Consider the following 20,527-nt stretch of genomic DNA (forward strand, 5'->3'; position numbering starts at 1 on the left):
ATCTGATACAACTGCATTAAGTTTGGAAAGTGTTTTCGGGTTTAAACTTATAAAATCTGTATGTATCCCGAGCTATGCACGGAATAGAAACTTAGGAAATATAATTTAAGTATTATTATCATTCTTTCTAAAGAAAAATATTTTACAAATCAAATTTATTCTCTGTAAACCAAGAGAAAACGAATTTATAAATTAAATCTATTATAGTAGTTAATCAGCGTTCTCTGTGGGAATGATATCTTATTATTACTATAAGTGGAATCTTGCACTTGCGGAACTCGCCTAACACGTACCACAACCAAACGAACCTCGGGTTCATGAGGTAAGGCGTCCTAACGTCGTTATCATTAGGAATGCCTATAGTTATAGTGATAATGATGGAGATACGTTTGATGATTTTGAGCTAAATAGAATTGCTAGGAATATGGGTATTCAAAATGATGTTGATGTTGTGAATGGTAGACGCATGAATGCTAGGAATATGAATGATCTTGATGTTGTTGGTCCTATGAATTTGAATGCTAGGAATGTGGATATTGTAAATAATATTGATGTAGGTGGTCACGGGAAGAGAAATTATGTCATGAATGACCCGTATGGGAGTAATGAGAATGGAAGAGGCGGATATAGGAGAAATTTGACTGAAAGGGACGGGTATGGAGGAAATTTCGATAGAGATGATGCTTTCAAGATAAAAATTGATCTACCATCGTTTGGAGGGAAACTTGATATAGAATGGTTCCTTGCTCATCAAATATTTAAAAATAGATTTAACCAACTACTGTAATATTATCAAATAATTTAGATTATTTTCATATTACACACTATCATAGTTGTGAAAGGCGATCGCCTCGGTCACCTCAGGCGACTGAGGCGATCCTTCCATTGCCTCAGTGCCTTGTAAGGCGACAAAGTGCTAAAGCGACCGCCTCACCTCGCCGAGCGAGAGGCGATCAAGGCATTGAGGCGATCGCCTCTTGCATCTGAGGCATTTTAGCCAACTTTTAAAGGGGGAAGAGAAAGATATAAGGGTCAGGCATCAAATAAATGATAAGAAACAATGAAAGCTTCAAATACTGAGTAAAATTTCCTTGCCTTTCAACAGAATTTTGCTGTTATAACTTATATCTCTATTACATCTATTTCTTCAAGAGCCCCATGTTGCTTTACTTGAAGATCTTCTCTTCTACCATTCTAAGATATTTTCTCCTGCTCTGAATTTTGAATTTTTTTTTGCCATGCAGTAAATTTTTAATCTTGATTCCTTATTTGTTGTTGTTATGATATGTTGTGGGTTAAAGGAGGTGTGATTAGTAGGTGGTAGTGGAGGTAGCTGGTAGTGGTGACAATGTGGTGGCTGGATTTAACAATGCCAGTGTTAACAGTAGTGGAGTATTTCATCACAATTAAATAGTAATGAGTCTAGTGTATAAGCTATGTAAAATCTATATGCATTTTAATTTTTTTAGTTAATTTAACAATGGCATGTGTCAACAGTAGTGGAGGATTTCATCACAATTAAATAATAGTTCTATGAGTCTAGTGTATAAGCTATGTAAAAATAAAATCTATATGTATTTTAATTTTTTGAGTTAATTTAATTTTTTCTGTTTTTCTAATTTCATCATAATTAATCGCCTCGCCTCTCACCTCGCCTCAAGGCAATATTTTGCTCTTATCGCCTCGGCTCGCCTTTCGCCTTTAACAACTATGCACACTATGCATAACACATATCTTAGTATTAAGATTTTAATTATGTCAGAATGTTAAACATTCTATCAAGCATAATTCTTATTCCCTACGCATCAGATTGCCTGCATAAATTCTATTTCCTGTATATCAGGATAATTATCAATCATTTTATGCATATCAAAATGTTTCATTTCCTGAAAAATCAGAAAGAGATCCAATGTTTAACAGTTCTGGAAATTAGAATGCTTTTGATTCTGAATAACAGTTCCTGCAAAATTGAATATCAGGAAAAGTTTCTAGTACCACACAAAATAATCCATTCTATAAATCAGAAAGCATCTTTGAAAACAGATCCTCCAAAATACATATCAGAATAAGTTCTATTACCATATAGAACAATCAATCAAACATCAAAAATTAATAGATTTTTTCTCCACATGTTGGAAAGCAACAAAAAGAGAAAATCATACACATAATAGATAATACTAATGTCATAGAATAGCAACAAGAAGATTCCAAATGATAATTATCCAAAAAAAAAGGCATTCAATCTATAAAAGTTTAACACTCCAAACACAAACCATTACAAATCATGGCCTTGGAGGAAACCCAGGAGGCGGAAACTGCTACATGGAGGCATAAGTTGGTTGTTTTCCAGGCTCTAAAGAGGGATCCCTTGTCACTTCATTGTGATGGATAGTTGTTCCAATTTCAAGAGTAGTTGCAGCCAGATTTTCGGTTTCCCTATCGGTAGCATCCAATGTTTCATCAATGTCAGAATTGAATACGGAGGATGCAAAAGTGATAGATTCCTCTAGCTCTGTGATTTTTTCATTCTGTTGTTTGATGGCATTGTTTAGATTTGCAAATCCTTCCTTCACGATAGCAGTTAAATCATTGATTTTCAAAGAGAGCCTTTGAATATCACTTGTACCAGATGAGGTGGAGGAGCTTGGTTTGGATTCAGAGTTAGTAATGAAATCCTCCACAAGCTGAAGGCTAGAGATTAAGGAAAAGAGCATTGATCTTGCTTGGCACAGAACATGTGTGGGACTAAAGGAGGTTTGTTCATTGGTGATAGGTTCAGAAATAGCTGTTGAATTTATGAAACTTGGTGGAACATGATAACTTGGAAAAGGGAAACTTTGAGGCAAACGATCAATAGATGAGCTACCTGGATTCAAACTTAATGAAAGAGACTGACTAGATTGACTCACTGAAGATATTGGAGCATCAGCAACGTATCCTAGGAGGTGTTCCTGTGGATTACCATTGCAATCATTAGTGTCTTGTTGAGCATCATCAAAATCAGGATCCATATCTGTTGACTCAAAATGTCTATCTTTTTCTTGTATATTACATGTAAAGGAAGAACAAGATTTACAACCTAGTTATACACAAAGCTATCGGTTATACAAGGTAAGTAACAAGCAGATATACTGGTGATTGACTGATTGACTAGCTAATTATGGTTGATTTTTTACCGTTGATTTTACAATAAGTGTGACCGTAGACTATACAATAAATGGTAGACTATAATAGGAGATATATTTCTAATTAAGATTAGAGAAATTTTCCTAAAATTATAAGATTAGAGAAATTTTCCTAATTAAGATTAAGAAACTTCTTGGAAAACCAGGAAAGTGTATTGTAATTAGGAAAGATTTTCCTAATTGTTAGCTTTCCTAAGTTTTCCTAATTGTTAGATTTCCTAATTGTTAAAGAGTTAATAAATATTGGTGGGATTAAGGAAAATCAATATTCCATTTGAAATTTATGAACAGTCAACGATACAATTATTGTATAGTCAACAATCAATCATAAGTATACCTAGTTATTAGTTACCTGCTATAACATATAGTTTTATGTATAAATAATTAAGTTGTAAATCTTCCTCCTTTACATATAATGGCCCTGTTTGGGAATTAGCTGTTAGCTTATTACATTAGCTGATTTGACTAGCTGTTTATGTAGACCTGTTTGGTAGAAATTAGCTGATTAATAATAGCGGTTTGTGCAAAAAGACGAATAAGGGCATTTCTTTTTTTAATACTGGAGGAGGAGTCTATTTATTAGGGTTAAAGAAGTCCATTAATTTTAATATTGCAAAACGCTAATTGAAAAAGCTCCTAAAATGAGTTTTTTCTAAATTAGCGTTTTCATCCCAAAACTCTCTCCCAAACCTCTCTCCACCAAACACTCCAATCAGCGGTTTCAGTGGTCAAGCTGCTAAAGTTGGTCAAAACCGTTCTTTTTATCCCAAAATGTTGTTTACCAAACATGGCCAATATGTATAATATATAAGAATATAGAATTTATTTCCTCTATTTATTCTTTACATGCAATTAGGTAAGAATATGAGATTATTAAATGCAATTGGATAAAGATATGAGATAATTAAATGTAATTGAACAAAAATGGTGAGTCATTTGAAACTAATAAAAATTCTGGAAGACGGTTGAAATCAAATATAGAGAGCAACATATGTATTATATTTTGAGACAATCATTTTTGGCAACTTCAAAATGAAATTTTATAACTGGATCTATGAATATTATGATATGTGTTTGCCCTCACACCTTTGAGAGGTATACACCTCTCAATGAACATGTATAAGCCCTTTCAAAAGTTTGCTGAGTTTTTTTTTATCATTTTGAAACGTTTGCTATGTATATCCTCGTATTCACTATTCATATTATTTGTCACATTTAACCAAATAACACCTATGAAAAAAATAATTGATTTACATTAAATTTATAGAAAATAAACTAAAATACTTTCTATCTTTCCCAATTAATAATCCTTATTTTCCAGGATAGTAGTTGGTTATGGAATTTTCATCTCATCACATTGAGGTAGTAATTCATGAGGTTGGTGGTTTGTGGGTTTTTATGGTTTTATTGACCGAACAAAACATTTTGAGTCGTGGCAACTACTTCGTTTGCTAGCAAATCGATCGACTTTATCGTGGATTATGTGGGGAGACTTTAATTGTATCCTCAAATAGGTAGAGAAAAAAGGAGGACCTATATTGTCCGTCCATCTAATGACTGTTTTTCAGTCTGTTGTGTCTGATGTAGTGCTGGACGAATTGATTCTCACTGGAAGTAAATATACATGGGAGAGGAGTCGAGGAACAGGGTTTTGGGTTCAAGAAAAGCTGGATAGGGGTTTTGCTTCTGCAAACTGGTTTGATCGGTTTCCTATGTACAGGTTTACTATATTTGCCTCGGCCTATTCTGATCGCGCCCCCATCTTTCTCAAGCTTCATCCGCTATCGTAAGGCTGTAAGAATCACAGATTTCATTTTGAAGCTGCCTGGACCAGGGAAGTTGGGTTTGATGCGTCAGTTCTGGACTGATGGAGGCTCGAATCCAGTATTGTCCAAACTTGTAGCATATTCCTCCTCGATAGAACAGTGGGGCAGGGTTTAAGAAAAAATTTACAAATCGAATAGCACATTGTAAAAGGCGCATATGTTCAGGAATAAATCAGACACGGGATCGATCGATGAGTATTTTGTAGCCAAACATAATCTAAACTATTGGCTCGAGGTGGAGGAGGCGTTTTGGAAACAATAGGCAAAGCTTTTTAGCTAGAAGGGGGCAGCAAAAATACGACATATTTTCATGCATGCGCAAAAGGACAGGAAGAAGCAGAACTTGCTGGTTCGGCTGAGGGACTCGGATGGGTTCGTATAGACTGGTCATCAAGAAATGGGTAACATTATCCACTCTTATTTTACTAATCTTTTTGTGCCCCCTACTGCAAAGTTTTTTGAAATAGTAGACGTGGTGCCTCAAGTAGTAATTGATGATACAAACATGTTGTTAATTGCTCCTTTTTCTATTGATGAGTTTAAAGTTGTTGTGTTCCAAATGAAAGCTGCTAAACTACCAAGGTCTAACTGTTAGGGATTAATCATCGAAATCAAACGAAGCGCAGCGGGAAAAGCTACCGTTTAAAATTTCTATAATCGTAGACCGTGTTAGACTACCTTGGATCAAACCCCAGAAATGTTTTTAACAAAGATTAAAGACTTACGAGTAATGTCTTTTCTAGAGACGGCTAAAGAAATCCAAACGTCAATAGATTCTCCGAAGGTATCGTGCACCAACCATAACGGAACAGAATCGATGCTAGCCGAATTAAGGAACGAAGAACGAAACCGAGATTAGGGAGCAAGAGGGGCTTGGCCAAAATCTTTAGTAATAGGGCTAGGGTTAGGTTTAATTCTTTTAATTGCTCCTTAAATACCTTTTCTAATTAGGTTTAGATTAAGTGTGGCTTATTTCAAATAAACCCTTAGTGATCCTATATCATAAATATAACATTATAGATCATATTTAATTCAATTAGGATCAATTGGATTTAATTGAAATATTCCACAATTGTTATTAAGGCCCAAAATAATTAAATTGCATTATTAGTTCCATTAATAATTTATCCTATGCAATCTAATTAATCAATTGATTACTTAATTATATTAGGAAATTTATTAATTAACTATAATCAAATTAAATATAAATTGGTTAACTTGTTATAACGAATAATCAATTAGTCCCTTCTATTAATTAATTGACAATTAATTAACCCGTTCCTTTCCGATTAAATACAATACATGTATTTATGATTAAATTCTACTCCAGCAGTTGTGTGTGCACGATCCTAAGGATCAGTTCTCAGTCAGTGATGGACCTAAAGCCCAATGACCGTAAGTGGGTTCTAGCAAACCATTATGGTCCCAACTGATACCAATTATTTCAGCCATCTTAAGAAGACACGTGAAACCCAATAGATGATCTTTCAGAATCTCTTACCAATTGCATATTGATGTTATATGTCTCGTAGCTGTCATTCTCCGTACGGTTTATTTTATTTCTTGATCGAAAGTGAACTGATGAATCAGATAAGTAAACTACTTATCAGGGTGTGTCCATACACTTATTCAGTTCCACTTAACAAGTGGCCAATCTTGTTAGGCATATATGAAAATGAACGAGATTCCACATATGAAATCAAGTCTAGAGATAGTAGGGTTCTACACTCAGAAAGATTAATGACACGTCCATCATGAATCTTTCTAGAGCGGATCAGTCCTGTCTTGTATTGAGTTACATCAATACTTACCTACATCCACATATGATTATACAAGTAATGCAGTTGTATATTCAACATCACTGCACAGATACTGAATGCATAGATCGTTGGTTATATTCATTCCCACAAATAGAACAGGTCTAGGACAAGTTTATGATTATCAATCAACAGATACTTCATTCATGTTTACAACAACAACAACAACAAAGCCTTAGTCCAGAAATCACTACAAGAAAAGTGGGTATCAGTGAGAAAAAGTTAACGAGAATAAAAACTATTCTCATTAAAATCATAATTTTAATGAGAATAGTTTAATGAGAATAAATTATATGTTTTATTATTAATGATAAAATAATTCATTTATTAAATTTTATTTTATTTTATTCTCATTAATATCAATTTCATACCAATTTATTATATTTCATTTTTTATTATTCTTATTATTGTATTTCACTATGATATCAATAACACATCTGATTCTCACTATTTGCTTAAAAAAAAAATACCACAAAAAAAGTTTCCCTCCCCCCAAATATTGAGTTACCGCCACTCTCCAAATAATCCCTCTAAAAAAAATTTGCCCCAAATAAAAAGCTAAAATCAAACGCTAAACCCTACTTTCCCCAACTCAAACGCGCAGACAATCGATTTCACCAAGCTAAAATCAAATCTCGCCTCCGATGAAATTCAGATCGACCTAAGTTGTCCTCGCCACCTCCTTTGACATCTCGACTCCTCTCTAATTGCAGCTACTTCTCTATGCGATTCTGCCATCTTCACTGTAAGTTTTTCTATTCCACCTATAACCATCCATTTTATATCTTGGTTGTTCACGTATGCTCTTTCTTTCCCATTGCTCTTGGACTGATTGAAATTGAATAGATAACCCAAAGGTAAAATTTCTAATTAAACTTCACATGGTGTTCTGAATGCATAATTCCTGGTTCAGATTGGAACTTTTACTACAGTCTCAATGATAATGGGGGATTTATGCTTGAGTAAGGATTGTTGAATCGATTATTGATAATTTCTTCATGGGATTTATACTTGAGCAGAGATTTATACTTAAGCAGGGGTTACTGATACCCAGTTCTATTTTGCAGGACGGGAAGACAATCTACCAGATACCTCAACTTGTCAAGGCAAGACACTGGTGGAGAATATATCACTCTCCGGGTTTTATTAATTCCTCCTAATCCCTAATTTGCTTCACTTTCTTCTATAAGGTCCTGGATTGATTATTCTTTACATTATCTGGAACTTGCATGAGTAATTAAAGTCTAAGATTGTCATCAATTCTTTTAATTATTGTGTGATCTTTGCCTCATGCTATGTCCATTATGATATAATAAACTAATCAAAATGTAATGAATTGAAAGGTATAGACCAATTACATATGCATTACTTGTTTTTATGTGCTTTGCCACTCAACGTAGCAATACCCACATGTCTGGATATAGACCAATTATATATGCATTACTTGTTTCAATGTGCTGCACTAATCTTCTTGTTTTTTTATTCTTTTTTATTTTCTCCTCAAACCCATACTTAAGTTGATGGGCCTACATGTATATGAACATAAAAGCTAATGCTAAATTTGATATGAATTAATATGAGAAATCCTGAATTTGGTATGAATTAATGTGAGAAATCCAATGAAAGGAACCAGTTCTGTTCTGTAAACAAAACTGATAACCCAGACAATTCTGTTTACAGCTGGAACTAGTTTTGTTTATGGAATTGGGTTACCATTTCGGTAATCAATTATTTGTCCTGCTCTGCTTTATTAATTTTAAGAGTTATATATGTATATATAACTTTATGTATCTGTCCATTGATTCTCCTGATTGGGCTTTTAATTCATGAAAATTCGTGGAGTCTTTTAGTCCTAGAACTAAAGTTGTGATATTAAACAGATTTGAGAGTTCACTACTACCAAGGATTCTATTTATGATGAATTAGCATTTGTTATAGGAAACAGAGGAAGCATGTGTAGTTCTTATTACTGTTGTTTGAATTTGGTTTATACTTGGTAAGCTTTACTCTGAGGATGGGGAAACCAAGCAACGACCAACTCATTCACCAGAATTTGGTTGGGTCACTCAGTCGAATGGGTTCTCTATCTTTACTATTGGTTTTCATTCCCTCTAAAGCGTGTGTAACAAACATAAACTTCTTCAACCGTGGTCCGACTTACTTGCTTATCGCTCTCCCTTTAAAAACCGGCTTTCTTTGCCCAGGAATTCTGAGCTAACCAGTAGAACTGACCTTTGCTTCATGCGTGATGGGATCGAGCTAAAAATCTCTTCATCTTACTTCAACTCCAGTGTGTCCTCGGGGAATCAAAGGTTCCCAATAGCAAGCTTCTTTCCTAATTCCTTCCTTATACTAGAGTAACTGTAGTAGTAGCAGTAGGAATAGATAACTGTAGTAGTAGGGGATATAGATATTTTGACCAGTAAGAAGCCAATTTGTATCATTAGTACCTTTTAGGATCAATTTTTCCATATAATTGAATACACCCAGAGATGGTAACTATGGATCATCTGCGTGAGTCATAGAAATGTTCCATAATCTAGTAAGAACGAGAACGTGTTGTTGACTTTCTTTTAGAGGCATTTTGTTCAAACAATTCGCTATTTTTGCTTGCCTTATTCATAAGTCTTGCTCTTTGAGTATTGCACAGAAGAAGCATTTTGGATTGGTGCAACTCTGCTAATAATCCCAACAAAGATCAGGGGTAGATCAGGGGTGATTGTGAAAGTGGTAAGGTTTAAACTCTCTTTCCTGGAGAATTCATGGTTAAGGAAACATAATATATATATATATATGGGCATGCCTCCCACTAAGTATACCAAGTTGCCAATAAACCAAACTCAAAGATTCATGAACAGTTGACCATATTATATTGTACTTTCTCATCTTATTTTAGTAGCTTTAACATTTCTCAATATTATTAGGAAACTTCCATCAGTAACGTTCTAAGTTTGAGATTGTTGTTGCAGTTCAAATTTATTTTTGGAATAGCCACCAACTTTTAAAGTTCCAATTTATTTTATATGTTTTTCCATATTGATGTCATCTTTTTTTTCCTACTATCCTATTTGAGTTGTTAGGATATGAATGATACTTTCTCTAAAATATTTAATATGTTGAACTAATGATCATCTTTTTGCCATGTATAGTTGAAATGATAAAGGACAAAAATAGCAAGTTAAAGGCCCCAAAGGGTGGAAATTTTATACCACCTGGGATGTTAGCTAAGAGGCGAGGAAGTGAACTGAAAACACGTAAAAGTATAAAAGAAACTCCTAAAACATTGGTTGCAAATCATACAAGTAAGTATAGTTTCTGTCTTTCTTATTCTGTTTTTCATTTTCTTTCATTTTCATTTTCTTTCTATGGTTACCAGTTCTGTTTATAGGGAAAAAAAGTAATATTTGGTCACTGCACTTGTTCAGATTTATCAAATTGGTCATGTACTTTAATTTGGGCTCATATATTATATATTAAGCATGTGAGTCCTTCTAGTTCAATTGACAAATTGTATTGAAGTATATGGGGCTAAATTTTTATGTGTTTTCAAAAAATTATTAGAAGTTCTGTTTACAGTACTCTGTTTACAGAACTGATTATCTATTGAAGTATATGGGGCTAAATCTTGGCTGAAAAAGAATAGAATTACCTATTTACAGTACTCTATATACAGAACTGGTAATCAGTTCTGTTTACAAAAAAACAGAACTGGTAATCAGTTCTGTTTACAAAAAACAGAACTGTTAAACCAGTTCTGTTTAGTTCTTTATAGAACTGGGATACCAGTTCTTTTGTTTACCGAACTGGTTTCCAGTTATGTAATAGAACTGGTAACCCAGTTAACTAGTTATGTTACAACTGGTACTTATTCCTAAATCCAAAAATAGCTCAAACTTATTAGCAAATGGGATGTGAAGAATATTTTTGGTTAAGAAAAGTCTTCAAAGCATTGTTAATGGTGCAGTTATCTGCTCAGTTACCTCCTTTCCTTCACATACAATTTTAACTCCACAAAACTCTGATGCATCCTCAACTATCTCACTTATTCCACTTCCTTTCTTTCCCTTCACTTTCCTATATCAGAAAACAATTTAAATAAATCTCAGAATTCTAGATGAGTTATCCAATAATTTGAGAAATACTTTCAAAATAGGGAGTGATAGATATATTTGACCTGAGGGTGGACTTGGAGGTTCCAAGCACAAGCTTCCTAACATTGAGAATGGGAATGAGATCCAATATAGCTTTTTCCACCAACATCGAGAATTCTATATGCCTTTATTTGTTTCATTCTCATTTACTTCACTTTAACTATCAAACTTAACAATACTATATTTATGCTTTATAATAATAATACATTGGCCGCAGAACACACATTCATGAACTTTTGAAGTAGTTCTCTTCGCTTCCCTCTTTCTTGTGCCATGTAAATCGCTGTCTGTTGAGGCCCCACTTGATTTTTTGGAAGCCTACCCACTACATAACATCATATGCATTTAGGTGCATTTAGCTTCCTATTTTCTAACTTTCAACATTTATTTATTCATATATCACTGTTGAGATTTAGCACTATAATGGATCCAAAGAATTTTGAATAACAAGGAATATGAATATGCTTATGTTACTTCATCCAATAGGTATATTTAATAGAATTCAAAGTCATCTATTTATTAATTTATACCCTAAACCAGCAGGCAATAATGACACTTTAAGCTGTCCCAATTTTACAGTTTCAAAACGTACCTAAACTCATATATACATATACATGCTGGTAAACTCAGTTTTGTAATGGTTTCCAGTTCTGAACTGGTTTGCCATTCTATTACAGAACTGGTTTGAGCATAAGCAAGTTGATTTGAGCATGTTACCAACAAAACTGGGAAACAAAACTGGTTTCTAGTTATGGTATTATGTCTTTAGTTGTTCAAATATATTTGTTTTAATTTTTACTGGTTTTTTTGATGTTATTTTATATATATATTAAAGGTAGCAGCTGTCATGTTCTTGTTATGCACTATGGCGAAAAAGAATACATAGACAAGGATTTCAATGAAGACAGTTCTTACTTAGATGTTTTGAGGTTATGCAAAAAATTTTGCGATATATATTCTGTTCAGTTCAAAATCACTGACGATGTGGGATTTTCATTAGATGATGATACCGATATCATCTTCATGCTTAAGGATCATGCAGGTGATCCAGAGATACATGTTAACTTCAACGAAGATCCAAAAGCCCCCCTTTTATCCTTCAAACTTCCAGAGGACAATCCACCATTAGGTACGATTATAAAACTGTTTCATTGATTTTGTAGTTATTCATTATAATTTCATTTTTAAAATATCTCTTTGCAGCTTCAACTGTTGCAATCTCATCGAATCCGATAGTTACAAATATGCCGGAGTGCAATCCATCATTAGGTAACATTGAAAATCTATTTTAATGGCTATGTTGTTATTCATTACAATTTCATTGATTAAAAATATCTTTTTACAGATCCAATTATCTCAATTTCATCAAATCCGAAAGTTACAAATGTTAAGATTGTAGGCGGTCTTAAGGTAAACAGGAAGGTGACAGTGTCTGGTGTTGTTGTTGGAGGGAATGAACAAGCTAGCACTATTCAGATGTTTATCACCACTTCAAAGAACTTTGGAGTAGAGAATGATTTTCAATCTATTAGCTTATCTCAGACTGAGAAGGCAAGTAATTTACCTTATTCAAAGTGGAAATAGTGATGGTAATATTTATTTTCGCAATGCAATTTAGTGCTAACTCTTATATTCTTTTTATGTATTTAAGGTGTTTCTTATACCACCAGAAGCTGTTGGTCAATATCTTGTAGCAAAATATACTCCTATTGCTGAAGATGGTAAATTTGGTGACTCAGTGTATATTATATCAGACAAGTATGTCAAAGGTAAGTTAATTATGTGCTATGTATTTTCCTCATGTTAAAACATATAGTTTTGTGTTCTCCATGGTATAAATCTATTATAGACATTGAATTTAAACATCTTATATTGTTAGATTCTACACCTCAAGGGATGAGAAAAGTCAGGGGGAAGAATATGAATAAGAAAGTTGCATCTCTAAAGACCGGAGAAAAACTTAAGATTGAATTCTACAATAATCGTGCTGTGGGTGATAATCATAAATCTTGGTCAAGGCACTTGGGGAGACTTGTTCGTGATGTCAATATTTGTCCAATACAATTTCAAACTTGGAAGGATGTGACGAAAGAAGTCAAGAACCATCTATGGGTCTCGGTCAAGGTAAATCTATTTTGATTAATTACATAAGAGAATCCCTTAACTGTATAGGATGGTTCGTAAAATCTATTCTGAAGTAGTGATCTTTTATTTATTTGTTGTAGTACTTATGTGTTGTATCATTTGTTGTAGGACTGTTTTGAAAATGAGAACATGGACATTTATCGCGAAGAAACCTTGGAGCATATGGGTTATTTGTGGACAGCATGGAGGTCAACTTTGTACCTTACTTATGTGAGACCTTGCAAAACGAAAGGAGAAGCCTTGAAAAATTGTCCACCGTTTATTAATGTTGGAGATTGGACATGGCTTGTGAATGAGAAGTTCTCTACTGAAGAATTTCAGGTTTAGTATTTTGCTTGTATATTACAACTAAACAGTTCATAAGGAAGCTGATGTTTTTAAATGTTTATAGAGAATGAGCAAACGAAATATGAAAAATAGAGCCAAGACTGTGATGCCTCATCGAAGTGGAAGTAAACCACATCGAGCAATTATTTATGATATGGTAAGAAACAAGTTTACAATGTTTTTTTCATTTGTTTCATTAATCACTTAAACAAATTTACACCTTCATTTACGTCAAACTAGGGAGGCAAAGATGGAAATCCACCTAATTTCCCAAGACTTTTCTTCGAGACTCGGCAAAAAAATGGAAAATTGCAAGACCAAGAAGCGACAAACAAATATGTCAGCATTTCTAATTAGCCATCTAAGGTATCTTATTGTATGTTGTTTTTTATACCACATGTAATCCGATGGGCTTCTTTGTAGGATGAAATTGTGAAGACCACACAATTTGACCCATCACTTTCTACGATGGAGGTGATTGACAAATGCTTTGGACCGCAGTCCCACAACCGTGTCTTTGGTTATTGAGGTGGAATAAAGCGAAAGCAATTGAGTGGACCAAAATCTACTTATGAAAAAGAGCTTGAGGCTAAAATCCAAGCAAGGGATGCTAAAATCCAAGATAATGAAGAAGAAAATCGTAATCTCAAGAGAAGATTGGAGGCGATTGAAAGTAGGTTAGACATGGGGAATGGTTGTGTCCAATCATCACCTGTTGCATCTCCAAGTACAAATTCTGACCATCATGAGGTGTGTGATCTTTAACATATCTCTCATCTTTAAGCACATGTTTTATTTTCTTTTGAGTCCTCAATCTTTTACAGGATTACATATGATTTTTAATGCAAATGCTGCACATATTGATGTCATCAAATGTGCTCCAATATACATTGCCTTGTGTCTTCTGGTTCAGTATTAGTGTTGTTGTTCCTACAAAATTAGCATGCCAACTGAGCCTATATAATTAGATAAGAGTACATAACTATGTGTATTTTGTGAATGCTTTTGACACGAAAAAGTTGAGATATGAATAATTAAGTTGACTTGTAGAATATATACAGAAAGAGAAGTTACTGGTGGGAACTGGTGGATATGGGAAACAATTAAGTTTGGTTGGTTGGTTGGTATAACAGTAAAGGAGAAAATAACAATGACAAAGAGTTGAATGTTTTTAATATATTCCAGAACTGTGCTTCAGTTGTTGACATTTTTGGACATAATTGAAATTTCTTACTTTAAACAGATGAATCCTTGGTGTTTTCAACGTTTGATAGCAAAAGGCATCCAAATTTGCCTTTTAGCAAACTGTCATTAGTTATCTGTGGTCGCTTTCGAACAGAGTAGACATTGAAATTATCATATTTACATGAATATAGCATAATTCAACTTGATTTGATTTTCAGAAGTAATTTTACCCACAAGTTGCAGTTATGTTGTTTGGTATAGTTTGTTTCATATTTTCTTCTCACCATGTGAAAGTTTGTTTGATTTATCTAATTGTAGAATGCTAGAATTGACAGGACATAACTCCAAGCTTTGAGATTAATTTATGTCTGAATGTCAATTAATGGAGTCAAAGCGTAGAGCAAAAATTGACTCAATAAGACTTATTATTGAGTCTTTTATCTAAACGGTGTACATAAACCTTTCTAGATTATTGAGTCTAACTGTAAAACGCTAGAATTAACCGGACATAACTCAAAGGTTGATTTCTGTGTTATTAATTAATGTTTTTATTATTTCTTGTAGGGAATATTAAAGTGAAGGTTAAGTGAAGGTTCAAGCCAACATTAGACTAGAAATTAACATAGTTAGTATTTTTTGGACAAATAGTTCTTTCAAATGAACATATTAGTACATTTTGTTTTTAGTCTTGATGAACAAGAACATGTTATTACTTTTTGGACATATGCAGTATATATTTAGTAAGGCAAACATGAAATTGTTCCTATGCTACTTTGAAAATATATGATAGGTTCATTTGTGATGGAAATTTCTAATTTTTGTTTTTTTTTTGCAATTATTATTTATTTCTTGTGATGGAAAGCTGATGATGCAATAAGAGATTTTTAAATCATTATAAATATTTATAGTGAGAACAGTTTTTACATTCTATATTATGGTATAATAAGAAGAGTTTTTATTATTATGAAAACACTAATGAGAATATTTTTTAACATTATTATTAATTTCTGGTAATAAATATATTTTTTGTATAATATAAGTAATGATATAATTATGTATCATTATAAACATTCTAATGAGAATATATTTTAATCATTACAACTATTTTAATGAGAAGTGACTATGTCATTATTACTTATTTAAATAACATAATTTTGTATCATTATAAACAATCTAATGAGAATATATTTTAATCATTACAAATATTTTAATGAGAAGTTTTCATTATCACTAAATATTATTTTAATATGGATAAATTTATTATCATTGTAACTTTTATAATGAGGATAAATTTTATTCTCGTTGATAAATTTAGTAAGGGACCCTAGTAATGAAGGGCCCCATGAGAGTAATTATTCTCATTAAAAACACTTTTATGAGGATATTTAGGCTTTTAGTGAGAATATATACCCTCCTTAAAAGCTGTTTTTTGTAGTGAATGATTCGGGGTCGGCTAACATGAACCATCATATAAAACCGTGAAATCAAGTCGTGTCAGCGACACAAATTATCTCCCTCCACTCGTTCCTACCCACACGACAACAACGTTTTACCGTTGCGCTATACAACAACAACAACAAAGCCTTAGTCCCGAAATGATTCGGGGTCGGCTAACATGAACCATCATATAAAACCGTGAAATCAAGTCGTGTCAGCAACACAAATTCGCTCCCTCCACTCCGTCCTATCCACTACCATATTTTCCTCAATTCCCAGTAAACTCATATCACTCTCGATCACCCTCCTCCAAGTTTGCTTAGGTCTTCCCCTACCCCTCACCACTACATCTCTTTGCCACTCTTCGGTTCTCCTAACCGGCGCATCAATCGCTCTACGTCTCACATGGCCAAACCACCTTAGTCGGTTTTCTCTCATTTTATTCTCAATAGATGTGACCCCTACTTTTGTTCTAATTATTTCATTACTCACCCGATCCTTTCTCGTATGACCACACATCCATCTCAACATACGCATCTCCGCCACCGACATCTTATGGATGTGGCAGTGTTTCACTACCCAACACTCCGTACCATATAACAATGCTGGTCTAATTGTCGTCCGGTAGAATTTCCCCTTCAATCTATTAGGCATGTCGGGGTCACAAAGGAAACCCGTAGCACTCTTCCACTTCGACCAACCAGCTTTAATCCTATGAGCAACATCTCCATCTACTTCTCCATCCGTTTGGATAATAGATCCTAAATACCGGAAGCAATCCGAGACCTGAACAACTCTCCCATCTAGGGTGATTGTCCCTGCCTCCCTATTCCTATGGCCGCTAAACTTACACTCCAAATATTCTGTCTTACTTCGGCTCAACTTAAAGCCTCTAGATTCTAGAGTTTGTCTCCATAGTTCCAACTTCCTATCCACTCCTTCTTTCGTCTCATCAACCAACACAATATCATTTGCAAACAGCATGCACCATGGTATTCATATAATACTTATTCATATAAATAGAATGAATTAATGTCTTTATTCATATAATACTTATACAATGTATTCAAACAATATACATAATGTTTAATATATGGTATAGAACCAATGCCCTAAGAACTAGGGCACACCAACAATCTCCCACTTGACCTATGTCCAAGCAGGTATTGCCCTAATTCCTATAGATCTAGTATGACTGTCATGCTCTGCCTGTCTCTTCTGTGTCTACTCTCTCTAATGATAGTTCACCTCTATTTACGATTTCTCGAATGTAGTGAAATTTCCTGAGGACGTGTTTGGATCCCCGGTGTGACCGGGGCTCTTTAACTTGTGCAATAGCCTCATTATTATCATAAAATACCACGACTGGGCTTAGGATATATAGTGGGGACCAGTTGCACCAGGGAGATCCTCTGTCCCCTTATCTGTTTATCCTATGTTCTGAAGTTCTTTCTAAGCTAATATTACTGGCAGGTCTGTCCCCTTCAGCTAGAATGTACCCTCAGATTTAAAACAGGAAATTTCCTCTTTTTTGCAAGTCTACTCACCCTTGGATACTGAAAGTTATCTTGGGCTTCCGTCTTTTATCCGGAGATTTTTTGAAAGACCGATTGAGGAAGTGGGTTAATAGCTAGAGTTTTCTTTTTCTTTCTATGGCAGGGAAAGACATTCTACTCAAGTCTATAGCCCAAGTTATCCCTATCTTTTGTATGAGCATGTTTCTAATACCCCACTCTATATGTGAGGACCTCCAGAAGATGATAAATTCTTTTTAACGGGGTATATGAAGGAGAATGGGAGGAAGAAAGTCCATTAGGCTGGTTGGAAAAAGCTAAGTGCAGGAAAAGGATAAAGGAGGGTTAGGGTATAGAGAACTACATGAGTATAACCTCTCATTACTAAGGAAACAAGGATGGAAACTGATTCATAATCATCATAGTCTGGTAAGCCGAATCTTCAACGTGAAATATTTTGCAAATGATGCTTTCTGCCCTTTCGAATTGGCCAATAATCTCAGTTACGTTTGGATGAGTATGTGGAGTAAAAAGAAAATTATCCTGGGGTTTGGAATAAAAACCAACCCTAAGAGACTCTTAGTCGTCTATCCTTTCACAATTGGTAAATATAATACATACTAATTTTAATGATAAAAAAAAATAAATAAGGAGTGAGTATGAGGGATATTGTTGGAGATGACATGTATTAGTCACTCCATATTTCAATTGTTTATATTAATTTTAGAGAGCGGACTAAGGGTCTCTTGGAGATGTTATAAATGGAAGAGAATTGAAATATGGAGAGGTCTACAAGTGAGAATGTAGCATAATAAAAATGTGTAGCCCAGCAGTTGCAACATGTTGAGGATTATTCAAAATAGGTCACAAGGGTATAAAAGAAGATGAGTGCCCCCTAACAATTGGCATGGACACTGGCATGACACGATCTTTAGCTACCTGTCGACCGTGCGGCACTAGTAAGAAGGAGAGAGTATTATTAGTGCCGCACGGTTGACGGATAGCTAAATATTGTGTTCGTGACATAATGCATGAGACAGACAGAACCAACACAGGACATTATTACATTAAATCACCTTCCTTCTTAATTTACCACATGCCTTTGAAATGAACCAAAACAATACAAAATCATGTTGAGTTTGTGAACTTGAAAGAACCAATCAACCAAAGTGCAGTCAATTTTATTACTTGCTACTCAACACCCAAAGCAAAGAAGTGGATCCGCACTGTAAATTGTGCAGCAATTATCATATTTCCAATATCAATAATGTACTGTGCTGAATTCATAAGCCTATTATATATCTACCCAATTTTATGCAACACAGGAAGCAAAACGTGATCCAAAAGAAAAAGAATATAGCCTTAAAACATAGATAATCCAAGCAAGTACTTGATTATATAATCCTAATCCATCTATTATCGACAAGAAATGACTAAATGCAATACCCACCTCCCTCCCTTCATATACACATTTCAATTAACATACAATTCAATCTCAAATGGAGTTGGGGCAAGCAAATCGTTTTAGTACAGCAGACTTGTTTGGTGAAAAACAAGACTGATATATGAGATGGGGCAAGCAAATCGTTTGAACCCTTGGGCCCTTTTAGGGCTGTAAATGAGTCGAGACGCTCGTTCGGTTCGATTTATAAACAAATTGAGCTTGAGCACGGCAAAACTCGGCTCAAAAGCTCGCAAGCATGCTCGATTATAGATTCATGAACAATCTAGATTATAATATTCATTAACACGCTATTGAGCAAACTTTGTTTGATTACTTTTTAATAATAGTATTTCTATAAAGGGAGAAATGTAAAACAACGTAGTAGTTTTGTGTAAATTCTAGTTTTGTAGATTTCAGAATTATGTAGTTTTGTTTTAAACAAATTTCAAATGAAATTAATTAATGAGTTGTTCGCGAGCGAGGTTCATGAACAGAATTAACAAGCTGCTTACGAGCAAAGCTTGGGAACAAGCTCGTGAGCACGATGTTGAGCTCGAGCTTGAGCTCGTCAATTTTCTAATGAGCCGAGTATTAGTACGCCAAAGCTCGGCTCGGGCTCTGTTGGGCGTACTAATAGAGATTAGACCTTCATTTAGCAATCTCTATAAGTTGAAGGAGCCCGAGCCGAGCTTGTTCCCGAGCATTAGTATGCCAAAGCTCGGCTCGGGCTCCTTCAACTTATAGAGATTGCTAAATGAAGGTCTAATTTCTATAAAGAAAACGCAAGGATATCTCCATTTTCTTTCTTTCTTCTTTAGGTTAGTTGAAGTTTCTGTGCAAGGCACTATGTCAAAACACTGAAAATAAAAATTTCCAAACCATAACCTCACAAGTGTAATTACACCAAAAATATTAAGAGGTCTATTACAATGCCAAGGGCTTAAAGCACTTTTTGGCCCCTGACCTATCCAAAATTTGTGCATTTGGTCATTGACCTATTATTTGGTCATATTTGGCCCCTGGCCTATCAAATTAGATAAAATTCAACCCATATTGAATAAAAAATTAACTTTGTTGGAAAATTAACAGCAGTCACCAATACAAAAACGACACATGACACATAAATAAAATTAATTTTCAACTGGAGATGACAATAGTAACTATTTTACATAGTAAAAAAATCCTAAAAACTTTTTCTAATATTCCGATAGAGTGAAAATTAATTTTATTTATGTGTCATGTGTCATTTTTGTATTGGTTATTGCCGTTAATTTTCCAACAGAATTAATTTTTCATTCAATATGGGTTGGATTTTATCTAATTTGATAGGTCAGGGGCCAAATATGACCAAATAATAGGTCAGGGGCCAAATGCACAAATTTTGGATAGGTCAGGGGCCAAAAAGTGCTTTAAGGCCAAGGCCATATATGAGACATGACCAAGATTCAAGCTATTCTCAGAAATGTGAATTGGACAAAGGAAATTGTTTAAAAACA

The 20,527-nt window shown here is 34.2% G+C and overlaps 1 protein-coding gene and 1 long non-coding RNA gene across 2 annotated transcripts; both read left to right on the top strand.

Annotated features, from left to right (window-relative positions):
• The first annotated feature begins 9,263 nt into the window (after positions 1-9,263).
• On the top strand, positions 9,264-12,062 carry LOC136211760 (uncharacterized). Its single transcript, XR_010678956.1, has 3 exons — positions 9,264-9,558; positions 9,978-10,130; positions 11,815-12,062. It is a non-coding gene; the product is annotated as an uncharacterized lncRNA (long non-coding RNA).
• Positions 12,063-12,095: 33 nt separating this feature from the next.
• Positions 12,096-13,979, top strand: LOC136218734 (uncharacterized). Its single transcript, XM_066005807.1, has 8 exons — positions 12,096-12,108; positions 12,183-12,248; positions 12,325-12,530; positions 12,631-12,748; positions 12,859-13,103; positions 13,233-13,445; positions 13,516-13,608; positions 13,875-13,979. The coding sequence occupies exons 2-8, from the start codon at positions 12,224-12,226 to the stop codon at positions 13,977-13,979; spliced, it is 1,005 nt and encodes a 334-aa protein (XP_065861879.1). The 5' UTR covers positions 12,096-12,108; positions 12,183-12,223.
• The last annotated feature ends 6,548 nt before the right edge of the window (positions 13,980-20,527 follow it).

Source organism: Euphorbia lathyris, chromosome 1 (genome assembly GCF_963576675.1).
Source record: "Euphorbia lathyris chromosome 1, ddEupLath1.1, whole genome shotgun sequence".
Lineage (NCBI taxonomy): Eukaryota > Viridiplantae > Streptophyta > Magnoliopsida > Malpighiales > Euphorbiaceae > Euphorbia > Euphorbia lathyris.